This window comes from Cimex lectularius, unplaced genomic scaffold, assembly GCF_000648675.2.
Source record: "Cimex lectularius strain Harlan isolate CLEC.00 unplaced genomic scaffold, Clec_2.1 scaffold232, whole genome shotgun sequence".
NCBI lineage: Eukaryota > Metazoa > Arthropoda > Insecta > Hemiptera > Cimicidae > Cimex > Cimex lectularius.
Window position 1 is genome coordinate 1 of NW_019392940.1, and position 27364 is coordinate 27364.

The 27364-nt window shown below is 34.1% G+C and overlaps 1 protein-coding gene across 1 annotated transcript; it reads left to right on the top strand.

Moving 5' to 3' along the window:
* Window positions 1–3538: 3538 nt before the first annotated feature.
* Window positions 3539–26483, top strand: LOC106667882. Its single transcript, XM_024229435.1, has 4 exons — window positions 3539–3876; window positions 14260–14529; window positions 19146–19374; window positions 26144–26483. The coding sequence occupies exons 1-4, from the start codon at window positions 3553–3555 to the stop codon at window positions 26422–26424; spliced, it is 1104 nt and encodes a 367-aa protein (XP_024085203.1). The 5' UTR covers window positions 3539–3552; the 3' UTR covers window positions 26425–26483.
* Window positions 26484–27364: the final 881 nt, after the last annotated feature.

Consider the following 27364-nt stretch of genomic DNA (forward strand, 5'->3'; position numbering starts at 1 on the left):
ATTTTTTTTTCTTTTGTACTTTTTTCTCTGTGTCGACCAAAAATTTAAGTCAAATGAAACCTCCGGCAGACGGACCCTCCATGCCGTAATTTTACTTTAAATTATATATTATGTAATGTTTATAACTTTTCTTTTTTGCAATAAAGTATTATTATTATTATTATTTATACACATCACCACACACATAGATATCTGGTCACATTCCCCGACAATACTAGATATTCTTCATTATAATTAGTTTGTTAAACAAACGCGCTAATAACTTACTCCATTCACGCTAATAACATACTTTTGCTCTCCAGACGTCACACACTCACCCCAGACTACTCATATTCTCGGGGCGGGGTTATAAGCTACCCCTTCCTTTCGCGCTAATAAATTACATTCATTCCATTAAATTTTACTTTTGTTATATACGCTTCATAAAGTCAGAACATTTTCGTTATAAATTAAATAGATCAAAATAAGTGATTGCTAGTTTTATGATAAAATTATAGTTTCTTTTTTTTCTTTTGAAAGACCATTGAGATCTATTAATTTATTTCGTTTTTCTTACTTCATTCTATTTAAATATCTTATATCATCAAATAATACTTAGTTTACCAAATCAGACAACCCTCCTTGCATGAAACAGCATAAAACTTGAAACATATTTCATTATATTTTTTCATTTATAGATTTGTTTGGAAATGTTCGGTGATTAATCATTAACAATCTTTGCTGAAATTTAATAATGATTTATAAATTATTTTGATGGATTACTGGACAAAGTTATAGAGATAGTTGGAATTAAATATAAAGAAGATTGTGTTTTTATTTGGTAGAAGCGTGAGAGCGGATCTCAGTAGATAGTGCCTATCTGTAGCAGCTGAAATGTACAATCAATATAGATCAGAGGATTCCCTCTCTGTCGTGATGTATATTGTATATTTAAGGGCCGGTATCACAGACGAATCCTTACTTCAGATGAGCCGGCTCTTTTTCAATAAAACATACCCCGAGTTCTATTCCAGTACAGTGAATGTACAACGCTAATAGGCAGTTCGTCACGTTAGATTTTTATTTTATAGGAAATAGTACCAGTGCGGATTTATATCGCGTTTGAAATCGCCCTTGCCGAACGGAAATGGGAGGCAGAAAAGTTTCTCGATTTAAACCAGCAAGGATCTCAGGGGGTGAAATGAACAATACCTAGGAGAATTCTAGTTTTTCCTTTCGACCTTGAACAAAAGCAACGAAAACTCTTGAAACTGGCGGTTTTGTTTATACAATAAATATGAGAAAATCTTAAAATAACAATTCTCCTTTCCTCAGAGTAAATGCAATTATAATTCGAAGGAAATTTTTAAATGTATATACGATTTGTTATAAAGAATTTTTTTTAAATAAAACTTCCTGTTTTTGCCAACTACTTTTGATTTATTAAATCATCATAAGGGCTATAAAAGTAACTGATTACAAGGAAATAATGTATGTGCATATTACATAAATACCTCGATATTCCCGACTGATACAATGAAATTCATCCTTAATGTCAGGCCAAGAATGGCTATTGTTTTTTCTTTCTAAATATTAGAAATTTTACTTATTTAGTGCATGCCATTTATTATTATGTATTATACTTTGATTTCAAAAATAATTTGTATTAAAAATGTGTAAATTATATAACTTTATTTATTCAAAATAAACAGCAATTTTTAAATAAAGGAAAAGGATAAATTTTTAAAATGTACGTATACATACAATAATATAATATTAATGCATTAAAAATACATTCAATCGTGTATCTTTCTATATCTGTATCTTTTTCTTTGTCTATGTATCTCTCTTCTCTTACTCTTTCTCATGCTTTCTCTATCTCTCTCTCTCTCTCTGTCTGTACCTTTTTCTCTTTTTTCTGTCTCGACCTGCCTCACTCTATCTTTTTCACACGCCCACTATCTCTCAACCTGCCTATATCTCCCTACATCTCTAACTTTGTCTTCCTCTCTATTTCCTTTTTTTGTCCAACTTTTTTCTGTCTTTTCCTTCTATCCTTCTCTCTCTCTCATTCTCTCCCTCTCTCTCACTCACTCACTCTCTCTCTCTCTCTCACTCTCTCTCATGCTTTCTCTACCTCTCTCTCTCTGTATCTTTTTCTCTTTTTTCTTTCTCGACCTGTCTTACTCTATCTTTTTCACACGCACACTATCTCTCAACCTGCCTACATCTCCCTACATCTCTAACTTTGTCTTCCTCTCTATTTCCCTTTTTTGTCCAACGTTTTCTATCTTTTCCCTCTATCCTTCTCTCACTCACGCATTCACTCTCTCTCTCTCTCTCTCTCTCTCTCTCTCTCTCTCTCTCTCTCTGGGTTCTTATTTAGATCAGGTTATTTCTAAACTTACATGCTTTAAAACGCACAAAAATATTACGTTTTAATTAATTATTGTTTAAAAGTAAGTTCAAATTAAATTGTAAGTCACCAAGTTCCTGTTTTTCTAGAAGGCTGCTTTCGAACGGATTGAAATTTCTAATAAAATATAGTACTTTTAATTCAATTATAAAAAACAGGGTTTTTATTTAATTTATTTTATTTTTTATATTTTGTTGTATTTTTTATATTTTTCTTTTAGGTAACGAACAGTTAATATAATTTACGTTTTGTTCTTTAACAAAGCAGCAAACGTCAAATTCCCAGAATTATTTGCTCGTAGGAGTAAATTAGTGTAAATAATGTACTCCATGATTTCAGTGATGCTGTATTCAGCCGGGTTTGTTGTTTCAGATGCATCGTACACGCATGTCTTGTTTTGATAATTTTATAAATGAACAGACTAACAAAACAAATGACATTTCAATATTACGGCGGAATTTTGAATTAGAGTTCACAAATTCGATTAAAATGTTTGTTTAAAACAATAAGTACAATTAATCAATCTTTATGTACGGCATTGGTTGAGATAAAAATGTCAGTGTCACGAGCGGGATTCGAACCCACGACTTTCGGCTAAATACGCCGCTGCTCTACCACTTGACCTATCGTGACTTCGATCCACTCGGACACTTCCCATCTCAACCCAACCGTTCGAATTTTCCCTCCTTTAAGCCATTTTTCATGATTCATTTTTTTATCTCAACCAATACCTTACATAACAGTATAAGTGCGATCACTGTATGTAGGTATGAATGTATTTGTGGGTGTGATTTCGCTAGTGCTTCGGGGCTGAAATGGCTGTGGATGCCCCTGTCAAAAAAAACTTACATAAAGATTAATTAATTGAAAGATGTTATTTGGCCAATCAGACAACGACATCTATTGAATTTTTAGTTCAACTTTATAATTGTTAAAAAACGATCATTTGTTTCTTAATGAAATTTCGAATTATATTTATTTGAGGTATAAATATTTTTGAGTACGATATTGCAAGTTTATGAGCACGGTTCTATAGAAGAGAACAATTCAAAATGTCAAAAGTAAGTGACCGAATCTACAAAATAAAGAAATATATCAATAGAACGTTTCTATTTGTACTATTTCAAGTGATTTAAACGGCGCTAAACGGCAGGGTGATGTCAAAAAATCTTCTAGAAGAAAGTGTATATTTCATAGAAAAGTTAAGGTTGTTTTTATTTGTTTTTAGACATCTCCGACTTCTAAGGCAAGACATCTCCGACTACAGCTTTGACGGTTTGACAGAGCTTCATCTCGGCCAGGCCAAAGTTTCGAGCGACGAGATATCTGACATTCTTCGGAAAAAGCCTCAACTTCGCCTCCTGAAACACTACCAGCTCACGACCGCCTTGTGTCACCTCCACGGCAAAGACTGGAGGACGTCTCCAGGCATTTTGCCCACTTACAAGCTCAAGAATATTGACGCCGATTTTTCCCATGTGGTAAATATATCTTTTAAATAAAAATAACGCTTTTGTGTGCGAGCCAACGGGGTTTAAAACCCGGTGGAATAACATGACCAATAAATTTTCCATCCCGGTAAACGCTGATTTATGCTATTATGTCCCCGATTCAATATCTTTTGATGAGGCTACATGCAGACAATAAATTTTATAATGAATTGTTCATGTAAATAATACATTTATTACAAGTATAAAAGATTATAATTGCAAACAAAAATAAAAACCTGCGTGACACATTTACGAATTCATAAATTAAATCAGGTTATTATTTGGTTACTATTAAATCACGTCCTACCTGAGAGCATTCAATATATTTCTTTACAAAATATTTTTTCACTTTAATATGAAAGCATTGTGTTTATTGAGCGTTATTATTTAATAAATATCATGTATTAAGTATTTTTAATTTACCAATTGAAATTAAATATAAGTCATTCGCATGAATCGTTCTTAACATGATTTAATGTTTTAAAATTAATTATATTTATGAGCTAAACTGAAAAGGAAAACTGAACGCAATCGTTCTCGTTTCCTATGGAATTAGTTCATGTCAGTGTAACACTTTAACCTTACAAACCTCATCTCGTATCCTCCCACACAATTATCGGTCTGATTCTTAAGTTGTCTAAAAATTAGCCTTGTAAGAATCCAGTTGAAAAGCTTAAGATTCAGATATTATTCCTTCTCGCTAATTCCATATCAGCAATGTTTCAAAGACACCATTTCTTCTTTTATAGAATTGGCACTCAGGCATTCTAAACTTATTAGGAATGCACATAGTGTACATCAGATTTTAAACCGATAATTAATTCATTTTTAGACACGAAACCACTGCTTAGATGGAGCAAACGACCCTAGCTTAACATAAAAATCAGACAGAGGATACTCCGGGGTGCAGTTTAAAAGTATTTCAAACAAAGTGGTAATAGGGAACTTTACGATCAATTACTTTAGCCTAAAGCCAGAGACACACTTACCCGAAGCTTCGCCATGCGACGCTACCCGATGCTACCCGACGCAAATCCAAACTCCGATTTTCCATAAGGTTGCATTACCCCCGTGCACATCTACCCGATGCTATGCGACGCAAATCCAAACTCCGATTTTCCATAAGGTTGCATTACCCCCGTGCACATCTACCCGATGCTATGCCACGCTAACCTACCCGACGCTCTGCGATCCCCACTGTCCAGATTTTCGTCGGGTCGCATCGAGTACAGTCGAAGACAAAAGAACCGGACACTCATATTTTTATTCAAACTACATGTATTATTGTCGTTATATTAATTACAACATACTTATTTTAATATAAACCAAATTAACTGTGATTAAAAATTAATTAGTTTTTATTTAAAAAATTAATTTTAATGGTTTGGTAGAAAATTAATCAAAACACCGGAATACGATTTTTTGATATAATGAATTTAACTAACAATTTATTGTACTCGCTTCGGCGGTTCATATACTAAAATTGGAACAATTTATTACACGGTTTTGCTCATAAAATTTAATTAACAATTTATTTCATAGTTTTGCTCATAAAATTTAATTAACAATTTATTTCATAGTTTTGCTCGTAAAATTACACCATTTTATAATGTCGGGTAGCTCAGAACAGGACACTCATATTTTTTGTAGTTTATTTGAAACTAAGTACATGTAATTTTGTCGTTCTATTAATACATGTTATTTTAATGTAAACCAAATTAAACGAGATCAAAAATTCATAAGTTTTTATAAACATTGTTTAATTATGATGGTTAGGAGTAACTTTACTTAAAACAATTAAGTTTAACAAACAATTTATTAGATGGTTGTGCTCATAAAATTTAACTAACAATTTATTACAAGGTTTTGCTCAAAAAGTGCATTAAGAACAAAAGATGCGTTGCGATTGTGATAGTGATTGTTGTGATAAACGCTGTGGGCTGTATGCGACGTGTACTTGCGTCGGATAGATGTGCACACCCCACCAAAATGTGGCAATGCGTCGGGTAAGTGTGTTCCTGGCTTAAAGCTTTCTTTTCTTCTACACTGACCTTATTCATCTCCACGTCGCTTAATCCGAATCTACGTAACTCATGTTAACTCGAATAGATAAATGCCCAGTAAGATCGTGAACGCCACCTTTCTTAGCATGTTAATTTAATTTTTCCGCAATTCTGCGCGTGGCGATTGGTAGAACGACAAATAAAGCTATAGTAGTGCTTGAAGGCTTGTTGTTGTTTGTTTTAGTTTTCTTTTGTGTTAAATTGTAAGATGCCAGAAGATAATAAAAAAGGAAAATTAATCTCTTTCATTTAAAATGCTATCTATGCACACGAAAGTAATAACAAGTGACACGCTTCAATTCCTGCCAACATGTATAGGATAGGAAATGTTTCTATTATGAATGAGAATATTAGGACAGGACATTGCTTTCCCGTACACTCGGTCGTCCTTAAAAGGACAATGAGGATCTTTTACGTCCGCACCTAGCCTATTCGGCCTTATCGGACGTTTTGATTTTCAAGAAGAGAGCTGACGCCTCCGCATACGACAGAAGTGTGTTACTGCCGCAGCGTTGATGTAGAGGCAGCTCAGCCCCCAGGAGCCAAGACAACCTCGCTCCCCGCTTGCCCATTCTGAGTGGTCGGGTCCGCATTAAGCATCGAACCGCGCGCAAAGGGCTACCTAAGCCGAAATACATTAGCCTGGTCTCCCGCGCGCTCCGTAGATAGAGAAGGTCTCCCAGAGTATTGGGTCTTCCCCAACTTAGAAACTGCCGATCCGCTTCGGCCGCGGTTTTGTTTAAAGTTGAATTGCTAACCACCTAAGAGGAGACCGCCTACGGTAAAAGCCTCCAATCAAGCTCAGCCTACAACTACGTGCAAAGCATACTCGAATAGGAACAACCGATTCACTACCCATTCCCATCCGCCACGCATTCGAGGGACTTTTCAGCGTAATCATAGCGTCGCCAACGCTTATACGCTGACGTCCGATCCGCCGTATCCCGTGAGGCCGGGTGTATAACGATAATCATGCGCAAGTTTCGTAAGTTTCATAAGGCACCCGTCGCCCCATGCCGACCCGAGGCCGACACGAATACAGCTTAGGCTTTAGAGAGGTTGCCACGCCCTCAGGGCTGCACTATTATTTTGGGCCCGGACCCCCCTTGTAGACAACGGTTGGGAGAGGTCACAGGGAACAATGAAGAAACCTGGAGTGAGAGAGGGACGTGGATGAGGCACCAGGTAAAACCTTTCTTGGGCCCCGAGCCTTAACCACATTGTACCACCCGTCGTCGTCGTAGTTCCACATTAAGTGGGCTACGACTCCCTGGGTGGCATGTTGATTACCCTAACGGATAGCAATGTGACTACATTTTCGACCTAACATCTAACATTGGCCCTAGCCTGTTAGATCGAGCAATGTTAACTAGCCGATTCTTACAAATCTACGTCATCTTTTTTTTAATCTAAAACGACCTAAAAGAGTTAAAAGGGTTAACACAAATATCGTGAATACCCCTAATGTCACCATTAGCGAAGATGCCTTCGAAACCTCATTGCACCACAAAATTCGGAGTCGGCAGGTTTCTCATTGCATGTGTCTTCCGAGGCAATTCTGAACTTAGTGATGCTGTGACTGGACGAAAATTCAATTAAAATGTGAACTTTTATTATGAGGACAGTAAAATCACAACAAAAATATACATATACACACATACATTATGCGATGCCTCCTTACGGTAAACTACCCTACGCTTTACATAAACCTGTTTCAGCCTACTTTTATAAAACTTGGAATTATATTGTCATCTGTGCAAAAAGCGTAATAAATAAAGCTGTTTTTATCCAAAAGAAAACCACTTAAAATCTCCCACACGGTTTAAGTTTAACATTACAACAGGAACGTCGGTATCCCAACAGACCTTACTAATTATGCTTTTTTGTATAATTTATGTTTTAGCGGTGGGAGAAAGCCCGTACAGTGGAAGTGGGAAGCAACAATGAAATTTGCATAGGGCATTAGCGTAATCCACATCCACCCTCAAATATTGAGTAACAAGATGGTGCATACTACGCATACAAACGTAGTAATTTATTATTTTGGCGTATAAATTACGAAACTAGTGCGATTATTGTCATCTGTGTGTCATGCTTGGTGGTGAATTAAAAAAAATATGCAGATAAATTATAGATTTGAAGAAGGGAAGGAGAGTACAATCTGTAGATTATTTATTGGGTAAGGCGATTGTATAAATTTGCCTGATATGGCCATATTAAGTAAATTATTTAACTAACGATTTAATTACAATATTTATCAAATTACCGTTGAAAATTGTCATAAAAAGAATAAACACACGTATTGCTTACATAATTACGGAGTTTTTTAATTAAACGGCGAAACGATAATCGTGAATTGTTCAAACTTTTAACATTCTTTTATTAATATCTTCCTCTAGCTAATACAGAAAACGTTTGAGATTGGCAATTATCCATGTATACATTTAACAGAAGGGTTTGCTTTAGAACCGGCCCCATTTTCGCAAGACGACACGACCTTCATGGTTCCCTAATGTAACGGTTAATAATAAATGTTCCGCTACAAATGGATAGGGTTGTAATCATGGAATCTTTGAGCAAAGGAGTCCGCCAAAGAAACAAACCATCAGTCTTAATTGGACCGAACTGCAGCGGACGTTTCCAAAGTCCAACCACTTGTGCTTTGTTGTAAGTAATTGCATGATGAAATTGTATGTATTTTGTGGGAAAAAATGCAATAGCATTAGGTTTAACTACATGCCATTGTAAACTTGGCAAGGATGTCTTGCAGTGTGGAAATTGTGTCAGCATTTGCTAAACCTCGGTTCTCTCGATTCATCTAGATCTTATATATCAGAAGAGCTTTATCTATCAGCTTCTTTCATTATTTTGCTATATTTAGTTTATTTATTTATTCGTCATTTAGTCCCTTTGTCAATGGTGTTCTTTTGTGAGTGTCTACATATTTTTTCAAATTCATAAATGATATACAATTTCAAAAAGTAAATCTGTTTTGCAATATGTACCCAATGACTTTATGTATGAAGGAGACTCATCACACAGCGGTGATTCTCTAATATTGTTACAGCTTACCTTTAATACTAAATCAAAAGGTTGCTTGACCAATTCCTCGTTTTTGAATTCTGATGGGTTTGTTTAGAAAAGTTGAGGTTAGTTGGGTTAACTATAGGCGAAAAGAATATAGTGGAATTCAAAATATTTGTTCTTGCAAGCACATGTACGAAAGGAAGTCTGTTATTATGTTACTACTTATGTTACTACAACAAGACTATTTTTCGCAAGATTTTGGTTTGTTTGATTTGTTAAGTTGTATCGCAAAGTTCTAATTCGTAAGTTAATTTTAGTGGCAATGTCAGATAGGTACTGTTTTCGGAATTATTTCTTCCTGACTGACGTTCCTAGTACAAGCTCTAACATCATTTTTTTCAAAAGTTAGTGGACCGATTTTCAAGGTTTATAATTGGTTTGTTGTAATAATTGTCCACTATATTTTATAACTGTATCAAACATTAAAATCGTACTATTATTTCCATTTAAAAACGAGGTTAATTTCTGGCAAATAATTTTGAGATTTTGTTTTCTTAGAGAAATATTTTCTGGTTCATATCCTTAAAAAGATAAGTTCCTCTTCTTCGAAATAGTATGTTTGGCGTTAACATCCGTTTAGCCATTTTTGTAATCTAGCCCTTTCAATCAGATGTTCCGATAACGACTTCTCAAAAATCGGAAAAACGTTAGAAGTAAAAAATCGATAAATTTAAATTTAATCAAAAATTTATATTTAAAACTCTCTAGAGAGTTAAAACAAAATTTCATATTACTCTCACGAAAAAAGTTTTTGTTCTAGTTTACTTGAAAAATATTTGGTTTTTAGAAATACTGGTTATTGATCAACTTTGACAGCTTTTAGTATATTTTTATTGCAAGTCACATAAACAATGCTGTAAAATGATATATATTCAGTAGTTGATTTGACCTAGTAGGACGACGAAATAAAAATATTTTAAAAAATCGGAAATTTTCAATTGTCAAATTTTTAGGCAAAACCAGGGCCTATTCACGGGAAGTAACGGATACGTGCCCGATATTTTGGACTGTAGACTTACCAAAAAATGTTTGGTACAAATCCATGTCTCGCCAACCTTTTCGTCCGCTTGTCCGTCTTTAAAGGGTTGTAGGAGATGATAGGTCTATTCTCAAGAGAAGAAGAAAGTTAAAGCTTTAAAATTTTTAACCCCTTTGCGGTGCTTTTTCATTACCTTATGGGAGCGTCGTTGCCTTTACAAACTGGCAATGCTCACAAAAAAACACAGCCGCATATTATCACTTTTCCTGGCACATGAGAATATTTCAGTATGAATTCTGCGCATTTTCTCTTTCATTTATTGTCATTTATTATTTTATACTCGGATCTGATATTCTATTACAGAGTTTTTTTTAAACACAATTGTTCAGTTCTAATCTCAACCAATATACCAATATGAAGTGAATTTGATTTTTGTCCAATAAAAGCGAATAAAGCGTCTTTTGATGCCATCTTTTTAATTAATCCATCCCCTGGCATCAGGAACATCAAAAAATGACCTTGGATATGTTTGAGGGTTTTAAAGTGCTTCTGTAATGAGCGATTTCTCCTAAGGTCTACGGGTTGTTAGTTTCGTAGACTTTTGTCATTTTGTTCTGCATATTTACCCAGAAGATGTATGCAGATGATGAAAAGCTGAAATCTGTTTTAGAAACGGCGATGATATACAAACTAAAATGATCGGAAACGAAAAAACCACTCTCATCCATTTCTTAGTAGTTTTAGAAAAACTCAAAACGCACAATGAATTTGGTTCATGTGGTTTACTTATAAGAAAAGAATTATTACCTAATTATTCAATTAATTATTTTAAGATATTAATATTGTATATTGCAAAACTACTCTAAAAAGTGAAAACTAAAACTGCATGGCTAATGCCTTAAGGCAAAGATGGCAAAGTCGAAAAAAAAATGTGAAAACATTTTCACATGAATGAATACGAATTAAATGATAGTTTTAAGACTATTTAATAAAAACAAAAAACTGAATACAAGCTGATACGGAATAAATAATGTCGGCTTTATTTGAAATGCATTTGTACTTACTGCTCGAATCGTAATTTACCAAATACAGATGAGAGGATCGTAAGATGAATGAACCTCAGCTGATGGAACGGCCTAATCTACGTGAAAAGCTTGAATGGTTGATAATGAATTCAGGGATCGAAGAAAATTCGTCGGCTTGGCGCAGAGAGCTTTAATTAATCTCACCTTAGGTGATTTATAGGCCTGTTCCTTCGGACAAAAGTTTCCGTCTCCTCAGTCCCAGTAGGGGGTCGTAAACGTTTCTGCCCCAAACAAATGAAACTGTTCGAAGTCGAAAAAGTCACTATTCGTTACTAGCAGTTTCCCCGACTTGTGATGAAACCTCTAAGGAATAGACGATTTGAAAATCGTTTGTGCTACCAATGAGTAATTTACAATTTTTAAATGACATGTTAGTTTCCTTTGCGTAGTTTTTGTTATAGAATTTACTGGTCGATCCGTCTGATTAAAATGTTTACTTGCTTTGGTCTTGAAACTAAAGTTTTACACTTATTATTATACGTTCATGTTTGGTAAACTTTGAAATTAATTATCCTGAATCCACTTTCTGTTTAAATCTTATTATTAGGGGTTAACTAGTACTTCACAACTACAATTATAAATTTGAGTTTAAATTAGCTCTGCTTTCAATTTTTTGTGCTTAAATAAATTATTTGACTATTGTTGCTTCCTATATTCAATTTTAAAAATTACATCGTCAAGGGTGTCCGACAACTCACTCTTTCAGATATTTAACTTTCCCGATTAATTCAACTTTTCTGTTTTAAGCAAACAAAATACAAAATCAATCACAAACTTTTACGTATTTTCCGAGTTCTCGTCTAAAATTTAAGTCAGATTTTCTTGGTTCAATAAATACAAACAGATATGTCACTTACAGAACGGTTAGGTCTACTAACGAGCATTAGGCATACGTACATAATTTATAAAAGGTCAGCTATCAGCAATCTAAATTTGACGTTTAATTGTCAAAAGTTTGATTTTTTGCTTGCAAACGGTTAAGAAATTTACTAATTAAGATTATGAAACTTCTATTAACGTAATGAAAGTACAAAAATGATACAGTTGAACCACAAGAAGCTTATGAAAAAAACCTGTCTTTCTGAAAAAAACTATCAGGCGTGCTTTCTTCAATAAGGTTGTCATTTTGAACATTTAATTTTACTTTTAGAAGCTAGTTGTATTTTTACATATTCAATTTTTATCAAAGGGTATTTTTTGTTTACTTCCATTATGGTTAGTAGAAATATCAATATCATAATTGAACTTTTTTTAAACGACAAAATAATTTTTTTTAGCAATTAACGTTAATTTTACATTGGTGATAGTGATTTTAGAGCAGTTATGTACATGTATTTAAAGATTATCCGTAGTGGCAAGTTTTCTGTACTTTCATTCTGTCAGTATTTACAGAGCCAAATAATTCTTATTTAAACTTTAGGCAATTACTTTGGAAACTCGAAAAGTTTGATGTTACGACTGAATTTGTACTTTGTAAGGTTGTAATAATAAAAAAAAGATGGATTTAATCGGATTTTTAATGGTATTTATACTGATGTCAATGATCAAATTTAGAACAGGATTAATATTTTACGAGATCCGGTAGCTTTATTGGAAAAAGCTATTAAAAGTTGAAGTAGCATTACAAGTGAAATATCTGGTATACAATTGAGAACGGAGATGGAGATTACAGGAAATAGGGAGGGACTTTTAATTCTATTAGACAAGTAGAATGAAGTATTGACCTCTATTCATGGCACATACAGTATGACTCTCGACAGTTTAATGAAACGACTGAGTGTTTTCTGTCAAATTGGTATTGTTTCTGATTGTTATTAAATCAGTCATTAATCATGATTGAAAACATACGTCAGTAACATTTGTCCGTTTGTTTTAAAATTAAAAAAATATTTTTTAAAATCTGTTATGTTTTGTTAATAAGAATAAAACATCATTTGGTCTGAAAATGCATTACAAATTATTATTGGGTTGTCCGGAAAATAATGCAGGATTTTAAGTTTTCATTAAAAAAAATCTATATAAAATATTCTGTTTACGTTTACAGGATTACTCATTTGTATNTTTTGATTAAAGAACATTGCTTTAAAGTAACTAGTTTCTTTTTTTTTGTTTAATACCAAAATCCTGCATTATTTTCCGGACAACCCAATAGTAATGAGATGAATAATGCTACTTCATAGCATTCGATTTATAACTACATAGATATGACGATATAATTAATGTGTGTGTGTATGTGTGTCTGTTGAGTAAAATCGTTTCATGCGTTTGCTCCGGAAAAGCTTTCTGTCATTTCAAATTTCCATTAGAAAATTTGTAACGCATATGTTAGTTTAGAGAGGCGATGGAACCGGCTTTGGTGGATAGGAAGAAAGTTTTGTTTCAACATGACAATGCCCGGCAGCACTCTTTCCGACATACCTACAAAGCAAAAACTTTTCAAAATGGATGTTATCGAGCGGTCACTCTACCCACCCAACAGTCATGACAGATTCTTCTCACTACCGCACTGAAAAGCAATGACCTTCTTCCTCAAAGAAAAAAACCTTCCTTACATTCGATAATGAAATTATAATTTAAAACGAATTCAACGTTATTTTAAACGTCTTTCAATTAATTAAGGTTTTTAGTTGAAATAAAGAAGTCAGTGTCACGAGCGGGATTCGAACCCACGACCTTCCGCTAGATACACTGCTACTCTACCACTTGAGCTATCGTGACTTCGATCCACTCGGCACTAACTTCCCATCTCAACCCCACCTTTTGAATTTTCCATCCTTTTTGCCATTTTTCAAATGTCGTGTAATCTATTTGATTCTCGGCGATAAATAAAATGGCCACGGAGAGCTTTAGTGAAGATATACTTCATTTTAACTTATTAAATTCACTAGTTTTCATGGTCCGCTTGACCAATTAATGTCTTTCAATTAATTAAGGTTTTTAGATGAGATAAAAATGAATTGAAAAATGGAAAAAAGGAGAAAAAATTCAAGTGGTTGAGTAGCGGCGTATCTAGCCGAAAGTCGTGGGTTCGAATCTCGCTCGTGACACTGACTTTTGTATCTCAACTAAAAACCTTATTTAATTGAAATACATCAATTGATCAAGCAGGCATTGAAGTTATTTTAAACAATGGATTTAATCTAGAGAATTTGTTTTTCAGGTTCGCTGCAGAATGTCGCCCCACGCTGTTCTTCCTCCGGACGCGCTCAAATTGGCCGTCGCCCTCTGCCCAGAAGCGACTTCGATCCGTTTAAGATTCGACTGTTCGACGCCCCATCACGTCGTAGGGCCGCTTGTCAATTTAAAAGCTCTACGAGAGCTAAGCGCAGTCTGCGTGACCAGCGGTGAAAGGACTTTGTTGGACTTCACAGACATGATTCCTATCCTGGAACAGCACGGCCCGAAAACCTTAAACATGCTTGAGCTCAAGGTATTTCGCCAATTTCTTTTAACATTTCAAACAAAAATTTATGTCATATAAAACGTTTTCGAAGTTGGTTGTTCTTGAATAACTAAATTTACACTCGCCATACGTGATTGAAAAAAGTAGCATACTGTTAGTTATCTTGAGTATTGAGTTTTAATATGTTTTTGGTTCTACCAAACCTACTTTCTAATTAAGTTCTCAAAGTTAAATGTTCTTTAAATAAATCTACAATCATCGTTTTCAACGTCGATAGATAGAGGTCTCACCGAGTCTTTGAGAAAGTAATTTTGATTGTTTTGTGTGTCCTGCCGAACTTATATCTCATTCAACTTTCACTGGCAGAATAAACAAAAAGTCCATATATACCGTTTAATAAAAATATGTTGTCTAAAATAATTTCCAGATGTTGTAGGCTTAGCATAAATTACTAAAAAACAAGAATAATTATGACAAAATAAATACACATGAAAATAAATTTGATCTGACATGGAAATTTTATTATAACTTCAAATATAAACCACCATTGTTACCCAAAGCTTTGAACGATCTCCATTTTGTTATTAATTTGTGCACGTAGATCATATATTCGAACGTTTATTTTTTCATAGTGCTTCAAATAGAGCATATACAGGGTGGCCCCAATCGATTCAGCCACACTTCCAGATCTTATAGGAAATTGAACGCTGTGTAAAAACGGTCCTATGAACCTGTGTCCGCAAACCCTTCTGTTCCGAGCTACAGACCAAAAACCATGAAAAACCACGTTTTTTGACCTTATTCGTGAAATTGTTAGTAAACCGTTAGCCTGACCGTAAAACAGCTCGAAACAACATCTGTAGAGGATTAATTTCTGCATCGAAGGACATTAAAGCCAGCCTGATCGACGGAAAATTTCATTTTGGGAAGAAGTTAGGAGGTGAAGGGGTACACAAAATCCTCCATTTCTGACATTTTTATCGATTTTGCGTACACTTTCTAAAATTGTTAAGTAAGCCGTTCAGATTTTTCGTACACTATTTCATTCAGTAGTACCCACCAGAAAAGAGTAACATTCGATTTGGGTGAAAAACAGTAAATTAGCAAAAATTCGAATGTTTTATGAATTGGACTGGGGTTGGTCTAATGTGACGGAGAATTCGATCGTCAACAAACGAGGTTTGTAACGGAGAATTTTTTGATAGGGTGTTCAAGTTGTGAATTTTCGATAAAAATGTCAGAAATGGCGGATATTGTGTACCCCTTCACCTCCTAACTTCGAAAAATCGCCAAAAATGAAATTTTGGGCCGATCAGGCTGGTTTTAATCTTATTAGACGCAGAAATTAATCCTCTACAGATGTTGTTTCGAGCTGTTTTACGGTCAGGCTAATGATTTACTAACAATTTCACGAATAATGTGAAAAAACGTGGTTTTTCTTGGTTTTTGCCTGTAGCTCGGAACTGAAGGGTTTGCGGACACAGGTTCATAGGACATTTTTTACTCAACGTTCAATTTCCTACAAGATCTGGACGTGTGGCTGAATCGATTGGGGCCACCTTGTATATATATCATAATATATATTTAGGCTCCACAAACTTCTCATTGTGACTGACACTTAAAAATGTTTTACTTTACTTTACTTAAAAGATAAATGAAAACCATCGACAAACGTAACATATTTGTATTACTCTATAGATATGATGCAAACATTAATTAAGTAAAGTGCTAGTATATTTGTATAATGATGAAATCATTGGGCTGGGCAAGAGTTTTCCGAGGGTAAACAATATATTTTAATAATCTATTTGTTTTAACTGTCCTATTTTTAGACATAATTTTTTTTCAGACCCTCGTGTATTCTTGTGATTTCCATATTACCTCAATTACAAAGTCAAAGTAGTTACGTTTAAATAAATTGCCAATACAACCAGGGATTTATGCATTGAAGCAAGGTGGGTTTTTGCATTTAAATAACCGTTAAAATGGCACAAGGTACACAAGAGGGGATAAAATAATCAGCGGGTTTTTGGAATTTACGTTCAAAACTCTTGTCTTTCGACCCCCTTCTAGGTCTTATTTAGCTATTTAATTAATATGATAAGTGAACAAGGTTGTATATTTATATATTCTAAAACTTATATTCCTCTACGCTTGGTATCTATTCAAATATTTATTATTATGCTTATATCTTGAATTAAAATTTAATGACATACACTCTAAAGTTTTCATTCAATTTTTCAAGCAGTAAAAATATGAGACTGAAATAATTTCCATATTCATACTTCATATCCAATATAATTTTCATCTCTATTCTAATTTTTTGTTAATAAAAACATTAATTTATTTCATGGCTTCCCAAACTGTGGTCCGCTGCGAACTTCGATAAAAATTAATAATTATCAAAATACACGTAGAATGAATAAATAATGATTATCTGGAGATCGTGAGATGCGGTCTGGTGTAGGTTTAAAAAACATTTTCTTTAGGGCGCCAAGGTTTCGATCTTAAGGGCCTGGGATTTATAACATTGTTTAAATGATACAAACACAAGTAGGATGTGACATACAATGATAGAAATTTTACACTCAATCAGAGTGTTTGTACTCACACAAAGTGTTTGTTTTCTGTGTAGATGTGTCATTATTGTATGTCAGTTATGCCAGTGAGATATTGATGTTTTATGTTTGTACGCGTTGGATTTGAAGGGGATTTTGAATAAATAATGTTAAAAATTAACAACAATGAATAGTGTGAAACTAAAATTGTTGAAGAGAACGAAGAGCAGTAGTCATTGTGTTCCCCACAGATATACTTTAGGTATAAAACAAATGCCAGCCTCTTTTAAGATAGAGTGAGGAAATGATTAATTATATTAAGTCACTCAAGCCAAGAATTTTCAGAGTAGTATGTGTCGATATGGGAAACATTTATTACTCCTTGCTTCGCCATGCAGAAGTGAGTTGGCTGTATCGTGGAAAAGCACTGTCACGATTAAAGGAATTACTTTCTGAAGTGGTATCTCTGTTGATGAACCACGATGTCAAATTGCTCAAGGTTTTCAATGATTAGAAATGGCAATGTATACTGTCGTATTTATGAGATATTTTCATTAAAATAAATTAAATGAGTCTTTCTTTGCAAGGGAAGAGTACCACAACTTTCGGTCTTAATGACAAAGTTCACGCCTTCACAAGAAAAATACAGTTTTGGTTTAAATTTGTTAAAGAGGTGGAGCGTTTTCATATGTTAAATAATTTTTAAAAAGAAAACAAACGGGAGTTTGCGAACTGCACGCTGAATGATGAAATATGTGAAGATTTTGAAGTTGGGAGATGTCCTTTGAACATTTCTTCCTAACAGCTCGAAATATCATGACCATGGGTCAAATGGGGGTGAATGGGTGGTCAAACCGTTATCAATCTCGACAGAGCCAACCAGTCTATTTTAAAGTTAAATCATTTCATAAACATTAATTTCATAGACATTAATTCAGATTCCAGCTTGAAATCCACTTTCGAATCCGATACTTATCGGAAAACAGTCTGGTTAACAAAAAATGAAACTGCTCGTTGAAAAAGCAAACTTCTTCTTCCATTTGCACAACTTGCCTATGCGAATCCGGATTTTCTATCTGTACAGCCAATATAACCGAAATACCGAATGTTGAACGCGACATCCGTCTCCAGCTATCAAAAATTAAAGCCAACACATCCAAATTGTAAGGATGAACACAACCTCACTCTTCTTCCCATTAATTCATTAAGTCACTCAAGCCAAGAATTTTCAGAGTAGTATGTGTCGATATGGGAAACATTATTATTACTTCTGAAATTGGCTCTAGTTTTACGTAACTATTGATTCCATTCTGTCTAATTTGATTTTTATGCCCGATTTTGTGTATAAAGTTAAGTACATCATCCAAATGTTTATTTTCATAGTGATTTCCTCTTCGATCACCCAATTAGCAACGACTGGTTAATTTATAAAACTTTTATTTACTGTATACTATAATTATCTAATTTTAAATGTTCAGTAAGAGGGGCCCGACCTGGATTTTGTTTTGTGAAAGGGGTCGGCTGGCTACAATGTTTGGTTTAGCGTAAGAAAAATAAAGAATTGAATTCAGCAAGATGAAGTTTATTAAAAATTAGGGGAATGAGAACAATGCTTATTTATTGAGGAATTAACATTCTGTTATAAAATATGGGGATTAACCAATGAAAGTTGTTTAACAGACTTCTTATTTAAATTATGAATTTACTTAGTTGTTCACTGCTGGCTGGATGAGGAAACACAAATGGCCCAAAGATTCTGTTTCTGTGCCCAGCTCAACTTCTACTAGGTGGTAGGATGGTGTTACAGTTTTTTGAAAGTGTCAAGAGAATTTTACCGTACTTATGCCGGATAGTGTTCACACCCGTCCTGAGTACTTTTCTCCCTTTAGGGCCGGACCCACAGATCACCCGGTAGTCGAATTTTCGGCCGATAGGCCATTCTTGTTTCCGAAAGTCTTCTCAAAAAGGCAAAATGGGCTATACAAAAACATCTGTCATCCTGAATAATAGAATTTGTTTTATATCAAACATTCCACATTTCGTTGTAAACATTTCAATTTGTTACGGCAGTAACGAATTTTGCAGGTATTGGAAGAAGTGGACCCGCACGTAATCGGCCACGTTTGCACGCAGCTAGAGAGTTTGACGCTGTCTGGTTGCGGCTACGTGACTCCGCCTACATGTCAACAATTCCGTTGTAGGAAAAAATCAGCGAGGCTCCAACAGCTCAAGTACTTATTTTATGCCGACGGAGACGACTTCAGCTGGGACCACAGCTTGCCACAATGCTTCTGGAGGTCCACGATGTCCTCTGGTGGGTGACTCTGATGCAAATAATTTTTTAAAAGTTTTTTCTCTATTATTTAAAACATACCGAGACAAACTGTTAACCTTTTACACTGTTACTGTTGTTACTTGTACTATTAATACTGATTTTTCAAAGGAAAACCCAACTATATAATTTTATTCATTATAATTAGTAATTCACTATTTTCGTGGTCCGCTTGACCAATTAATACAAGACAATTAATTAAGGTTTTTAGTTGAGATGAAAAAAACTTAATGGCACGAGAGCGATTCGAACCTACGACCTTCGGCTAGATACGCCGCTGCTCTACCACCTGAGCTATCGTGACCTCGATCCACTTGGACATCAACTCCCCATCTCAACCCCACCTTATGAGTTTTCCCTCCTCTTGCCATTTTTCAAATTTCGTGTAATCGGTTTGGATTCTCGACGACAATTATTCGGCGTATCTAGCCGAAGGTCGTGGGTTCGAATCCCTCTCGTGCCATTAACTGTTTTTCATCTCAACTAAAAACCTTAATTAATTGTCTTGTATTAATTGGTCAAGCGGACCACGAAAATAGTGAATTACTAATTATAATGAATAAAATTATATAGTTGGGTTTTCCTTTGAAAAATCAGTATTAATAGTACAAGTAACAACAGTAACAGTGTAAAAGGTTAACAGTTATCTTAAGATCTCCGTCGCCATTTCAATTGTCGTCGAGAATCCAAACCGATTACACGACATTTGAAAAATGGCAAAAGGAGGGAAAACTCATAAGGTGGGGTTGAGATGGGTAGTTGATGTCCGAGTGGATCGAGGTCACGATAGCTCAGGTGGTAGAGCAGCGGCATATCTAGCCGAAGGTCGTGGTTTCGAATCCCTCTCGTGCCATTAACTTTTTTTCATCTCAACTAAAAACCTTAATTAATTGTATTATAATTAGTGTCTGATTGACCTAAGAATGTTTTTCAATTAATTAATTTTTAATATAAGACTTTGGTTGAGATAAAAAAAAAAGTCAATCACGAAAAATGGAAAAAAGGAGGGAAAATTCGAAGGGTGGGGTTGAAATAGGAAGTTAGTGTCCGAGTGGTTCGAAGTCACGATAGCTCAATTGGCAGAGCAGCGGCGTATCTAGCCGAAGGTCGTGGGTTCGAATCCCACTCGTGATACAGACTTTTTTATCTCATCCAATACCTTATATAAAGATTAATTTATATAATTATATTTTACTAGTATCTTTACATCCTAGTATAGATAGTAGCACGGGTCTATTGAAAAAGTTAATTTATAAAAAAGTCAAAAATGAGACCATTTGCATAATGAAACTTTTTATTCGATCGTTTTATTGTAATATACTATCCCAATAGCATTGCATTTAAGGAAAAAGGTTTAATTAAATAAACCTGAATCGTAATTTTAACCCAAGGAAAAAAAGAGAAGTCGTGTTATAAGGTTTTCCCCTGAGGTATAATGTAGTTGGGTTAAGCCTTCCAAGATTTATATAAAGGTAGGGGCTGCTCAACAATGGCTATTAGGTTGGTCCAAGGAGTTAACCCTATTGTTACGTTCTTTATATCAATTTATGTTAGCCAAGGGAGTCCTGGTATTGCCCGAGTTCAATAGTGTCGTTCAATAGTGCGGAAGTCTTACAGTGGCTAGTTATTGGTCTGAACAATTTTTACCGCTCTTTGCCCTTTGTCTCTTGACCTTTCTGTTCTCTGAAAAAAGCTGAACGTTCCTGATCGGCGGAAAATGAATAAAGAATCGCACGTACTTACAATAAAACCTTTTTATTTACAACTCTTTATCGTATAGAAATAATTAATGAAAGTATTTATTTACAAAACTGTTTCAAATTTTTAGTATCTTAAATTGAAGGACGTAAACACTATTAATAAACCATTTAGGTTTCAGTGGTCATTTGACCTTAATTCTTTCAATTAATTATTCTTTCTATGTAAGGTCTTGGTTGAGATAAAAAAGTTAGTGTCACGAGCGGGATTCGAACCCACGACCTTCGGCTCAATACGGCACTACTCTAACCACTTGAGCTATCGTGACTTTGACCCTCTCGGACACCAACTCTCCATCTCAATCTACAACCGTTCGAATTTTCCCTCTTTTTGGCATTTTGAAATGTCGTATAATCAGGATTGGATTCTCAGCGACTTATGAAGTGGCCACGGGAGCTGTTTAGTGAAGTGGTACTTCTTTTACATATTAAATATTAAACTATTTACGTTTTAGTGGTAAATTGATCAAGTTACTTCTTTCAATTAATTATTCTTTCTTTGTAAGGTGTTGGTTGAGGTAAAAAAATATAAAAAAAGTCGTGGGTTCGAACCATTTTCGTGACACTGATATTTTCCTCTCAGCCAAGACCTTACATTGAAAGAAAAATTAATTGAAAGATTGCTAATTCATATTTAAAAAATCTATTTAGAATGTTTGAGGTTAATACGATAAAAAAAAATTGCGAATACATTTTTCATCCATTGCATTATATACACTGAGGGATTAAGGTATTTCAAACACACTTTTTTCACCAAGTAATGCATCTTTTTCTTTAAAAAAAAAAAAGAAAAAAAATAATAATAATAAAAGCAAAGGATTCAATTCCAATCTTTCCAAATTAATATTATGACCTACGAGTAGGAATGATCGTGGAAACCTTATTGATCTCTATTTTCTTGAGAAGAATACAATTGTCTCAGTTGTCGGGTCGTTGTGAAAACAAATCCAAAACTGGTATTTTCATTATATTCTTTTAGTTTTAGCAGTTTGGCGAATATAAGGCTTACAATCTCTGGGTGCCCCTAAAAATCGTTGTTTTGTTAATAAGGATTTATCTCCTTTAGAGATACGACTTCTTTAAAAGGTCCTGCAGAAAGAGAAACGTAGAAATTTTGACGCTAAAAAAGGTTTATTTTCTTGATATTATAATATAATTTTCGTTATTAAAAAAATCGTTAAAAAAGAAATTTTATTGTTTCTGTCTAAATTTAAAGGCAAAATCGATACATTTTTGTTTTTCGGTCCTAGTCCTGGCTGGCTAACAGTGTAAAGATTTAACTTCTCTAAAAGGTTTTGGAAAGAGCATCGCACATAATTGGTCGTGAATCTTATCACAAGTTGTGATCATACACAAATTGTTGAACAACAAATACAATTTTAATTAGGATTTATCTCCTCCAGAAATTCCCTTTCGCTAGAAGCTCCAGGAAGGAAAATCATAGAAGTTTCGTTGCTAAAAATAAATCAATTTTGCTTCATTGATTGTTTCTGTCTAAAATTAAATCAAAAATTTGTTTTTCTGATCTAATCCAGCCTGGCTAATCCTCTCAGGATTAAAATTCTCTAAAAACCTTTTGGATTTTCGAGTGCATGTTATTAACAAGAATTGTCATTAAAAATATTAGTTAGCACCTTTTGAAAGAAAACGTGATTGTGTTTTTTCCTACAGGGACTTTTCGTGGGGTGGTTCGTTGTAAAGAATGCATTAACAAACAATTTTCATTGTTTAACAGAACGTTAAATATGAATTTTGATTATTACTTTCGAAAATTAAACCCAATTTTTTTTGTGTGTGTGCCAATCCTAGTTGTCTAACTATCTAAAGATTTCAATTCTCTTAAAAGTTTTGAAGAGAGGAATCTCTTTACAGGAATCTTATTAAAAAGATTTGTCTCGGTTAAATAAAGACATAAAAATAAATAATGCTGTAGTGTTTCAAAGAAAACCCAAAAGAGATTTTTTCGTTTTGTTGATGTACTAGTAATATATCTAGGTAAAATTTCACTTTGCTCTTCAAAATTGCTTTTTAATTAGGATTTATCCTAGCAGTCTTTCTGGACTTTCTATGTCCTTCCTTCCTAAACTTTGCAAATACACCTCGAACACCAGTTCACTTCTTTATTTTCAACATTTACCCGCATATCAACACATTGTGTTTTTCATGTTTTTGATTTGTATTATCGTTTTGTCGCAAAGTCAAATAATATTAGTAAAAAAATTTCTTATTGCTTCACATTAAATTATTGTAATCGCAGGCGATAAAAAATGTAAAGTTCAGACGACTGTGCTCAATTGGATATCAGACAAATCACTTTTCATTCTCAAATCTGTCAAAGGTAACAAACATTATTAGCCGATATACTATGATATAAGTCATAAATCTTATATGATTGTATATTGTACCACAGACTCAACATTCCAAACATAAATTGATTTTACATCAGAAAGGACATTTTTAGCCAGCAGGGAAATGTATTTATAAGATTTTAATATTAATTTAAAGAAAGTAAAAATAAAATTTAATAAAAATCATAGATTCATATTGATAAAGTTATATGTTTCAAAAGGTACTGTAGAAAGAAATGACAAAACTATGTTAATACACGACAGAGACAAATAAAATTTAGAATGGTTATGGTAAGTAAATTTAATATTAAAATGTTTAACAAAGTTAAACCACAGGACACCCTATAGGGCTGTCCTCTCATGTTACAAAGAATGGTCATTTTTTCAAATAGGACTCCCCGGAGATCTTGGGTCCAGAGAAGACTCCTGTTGGAAAAGGTATATATCCATTTAACGAGGAATGCCTGCAATTTAAATGGTGACGAACTAGGTTCCATCTCAACATTTTGCGGGGTTGTTGGATATTTATAAAAAACGGAAAAAAGGTGGCAACCGTTAGAGGGCGCATAATGGAGAGTGCTCAGAGCCTGGTAGGCTTCACTAACTGTAAAGCCAGGAACACACTTACCCGATGCTACGCCATGCGACGCTACCCGACGCCTTGCCAAGTTTTGGTGGGGTGTGCACATCTATCCGACGCAAGCACACGTCGCGTACAGTCCACAGCTTTTATCACAATAATCACTATCACAATTGCAACGCATCTTTTGTTCTTAATGCACTATTTGAGCAAAACCTTGTAATAAATTGTTAGTTAAATTTTATTAGCACGACCATCTAATAAATTGTTTGTTAAACTTAATTGTTTTAAGTAAAGTTACTCCTAACCATCATAATTAAACAATGTTTATAAAAACTTATGAATTTTTGATCTCGTTTAATTTGGTTTACATTAAAATAACATGTAATTAATAGAACGACAAAATTACATGTACTTAGTTTGAAATAAACTACAAAAAATACGAGTGTCCTGTTCGGATACTACCCGTCGAAAACGGTGTAATTTTACGAGCAAAACTATGAAATAAATTGTTAATTAAATTTTATGAGCAAAACCGTGTAATAAATTGTTCCAATTTTAGTATATGTACCGCCGAAGCGAGTACAATAAATTGTTAGTTAAATTCATTATATCAAAAAATCGTATTCCGGTGTTTTGATTGATTTTCCACTAAACTATTAAAATTAATTAAGTAAAATTAATACCATTAAAATTAATAAATTTAAATAAAAACTAATTAATTTTTAATCACTGTTAATTTGGTTTATAAAAATAAGTATGTTGTAATTAATATAACGACAATAATACATGTAGTTTGGATAAAAATATGAGTGTCCGTTCTTTTGTCTTCGACTGTACTCGATGCGACCCGACGAAAATCTTGGCAGTGGGGATCGCAGAGCGTCGGGTACGTCAGAGTGGCATAGCATCGGGTAGATGTACACGGGGGTAATGCAACCTTAGGAAAATCTGAGTTTGGAATTGCGTCGGGTAGCATCGGGTAGCGTCGCATAGCGTATCATCGGGTAGGTGTGTTCCTGGCTTAACAGTCCAACCTTAGGTGAGGCGTCGTTGTGTCGTGTTCTCATCTTAATTGTAATCCTTTGTCCATATCATTTTGACAAGCTGTAATTCTAGTCATTAAAATAATGCTCTCTGTGATAACATATGTTGTTAATGTCAAAAATAGGTAGTAAGAACAAAAAACAGTTGGACTTGTAATTATATAAATTATTATTTTTGTCAATTGTTAATGTTATATGCGAATAATTACTCACTACTTTACATAGATATCTTGTTCACCATGATAACTTAATGCTGGCCATGTGCTTCATAACCTAAACCAAAGCACTTTTACAATAGTTTTTTCCGATGAGAATTTTTTCTTTTCTCTCTTGGGAAAGTATGCATTATTGTTTTAATTGTTGATTGTTGAATTTATATTATGTAAATTTTTGATCTTAATAAATAGGCCCTGATGATGGCAACATAATGTTGCCGAAAGCTTGGTGATCCCAACACGTTTGTCTTTCTTTCACCTAGTAAAGACCTTAAAGAAGATTTGAACTCTACATCGATAAAAGAATATTAATACAGTATGAAATAAACAATAAAATATTTGGGCCCTATTTTTTTCTCTTTTGAGTGTATTTTTCAACTCATTAGCAACGTGCATTATTCAACTGACGGACGAATGTCTAAGCTGAATGTACTTTTATTCTAGTTGTAGAAGAAGTCACTCTGAAAATGAAAATTACTAAACATTCCAAAAAGATATCTATTATAAGGTTGCTCAATGCAAAACTGAATTCAAAACAAAATATGTACGCTATAAATAGATGCTGACCCAGTGCCGGTTCAGTGTGTTACCGGCTCGCAGAACAACGTCCAGCATCAACTCTATAAATAAAATTATCGATTTTACTCTAAAGTTATGCAAATGTTACACCCCATTCACAGTTTGACATATCTGCGTCACCCTTGAAAGCAACAATAAAACAATAACGAAAAATATCCACAACAACTTGAAAAAAAGAAAAGAATGTGTTTTAACGTAATAATATTTGTTTTCCTTTTTGTTCCAGACAAGAGGTTTAAAAGCTCTCTCGAGTGCGTTTGCCTCGAGTCCCCCAGGATGACGGTCGACACGTTGAAAGAGAGTTTCGACGACCCCGCGTCTTTCCCTCGGCTCAAGATATTGACAGTCTGCAGGGCGCCAGAAATCGATTTCGAGACAATAGAAAGTTTATCAAGAGTCGCTCCGAACCTCAGCTATCTGAGGCTGACATCATGCGAGAAAATAAACGCTAGATTCGGCGCTAGGATCAAGAAGCTTTATCCTGACATCGAATTGAAAATAGATTAAATACTGATTTTTTGCTGTATTTCTGCCTTCTTTGAAGAATAAATTGCCATTTTTTTTATCGATACTGTTTGAAATTACTTATATTAAATATGAATAATACCAAAATAATGATCAAATTTTGAAACTAATTGACCATTGTTTTGAATTGTCCAACTTTTGCTTAAATAAATTATTCATGTTTATTTTTGAAAAGAACGATAGAGACATTTTTACAACAATGTTATTTACAACGACATTATTTCAACAACGGTGAAAACGTAAAACGTAAAAACTATAACATATTACTTCGTGCCCATTTTTTTTTTTCAGGACATTTCGCAGAAAGCTGCCATAAAGTATCATCGCAACACGAAAACAACAAGCGTCCGACAACATTCTTTACTTTGCCTTATATCAACGTATCACCGAAATGGAGTGTTATAAGTGCTTTTCCCAGTTTTCATTTTCGTACATTTTTACCTTTGATGCTCTCTTCGCAGAAATGTTTCTAGGTTTCGTTTTATAAGGCTAATTCGTCAGGAATAAAATAAACGACCTGAGACGCCAGACATTTTAAAATGATCTCTTCCGGCAAACTCCCATGGATCATGCGTAGTATAACTCTAATCAACTAAATTATATGGTTTTATTAATTTAACAAAACAACATAATAACACAGGACGTTTTAGTTGATAAGGTAATAGCGTATCGTCGGATCCAAGCTACGTAATTAAATCGTATGTCAGCCGTTTCCTTTTTAGTTAAAAGCAATAAAAATAATTCATTTTTTAAGGGGGAGAAGTCCTTAACAGTTGAGACCATATCTTAGGTTTTATCGCCCATTTGTTCTGAATATTTGTTAAATACTAAACCCCCACGCATCTCCAAGTATTCAGGAACTGTATAACAGTCATATTCAAACACCATGAAGATTTTTAATATTTTTATTAAATTATTAGTT

Excerpts from the sequence above, each read along its gene's own strand:
- LOC106667882 (XM_024229435.1), top strand. The coding sequence starts at position 3,553 with ATGTCAAAAAATCTTCTAGAAGAAAGTGTATATTTCATAGAAAAGTTA. Across the intron at positions 3,877-14,259 it reads ACGCCGATTTTTCCCATGTG|GTTCGCTGCAGAATGTCGCC; the intron begins GTAAATATATCT and ends TTTGTTTTTCAG. Across the intron at positions 19,375-26,143 it reads GAGGTCCACGATGTCCTCTG|ACAAGAGGTTTAAAAGCTCT; the intron begins GTGGGTGACTCT and ends TTTTTGTTCCAG.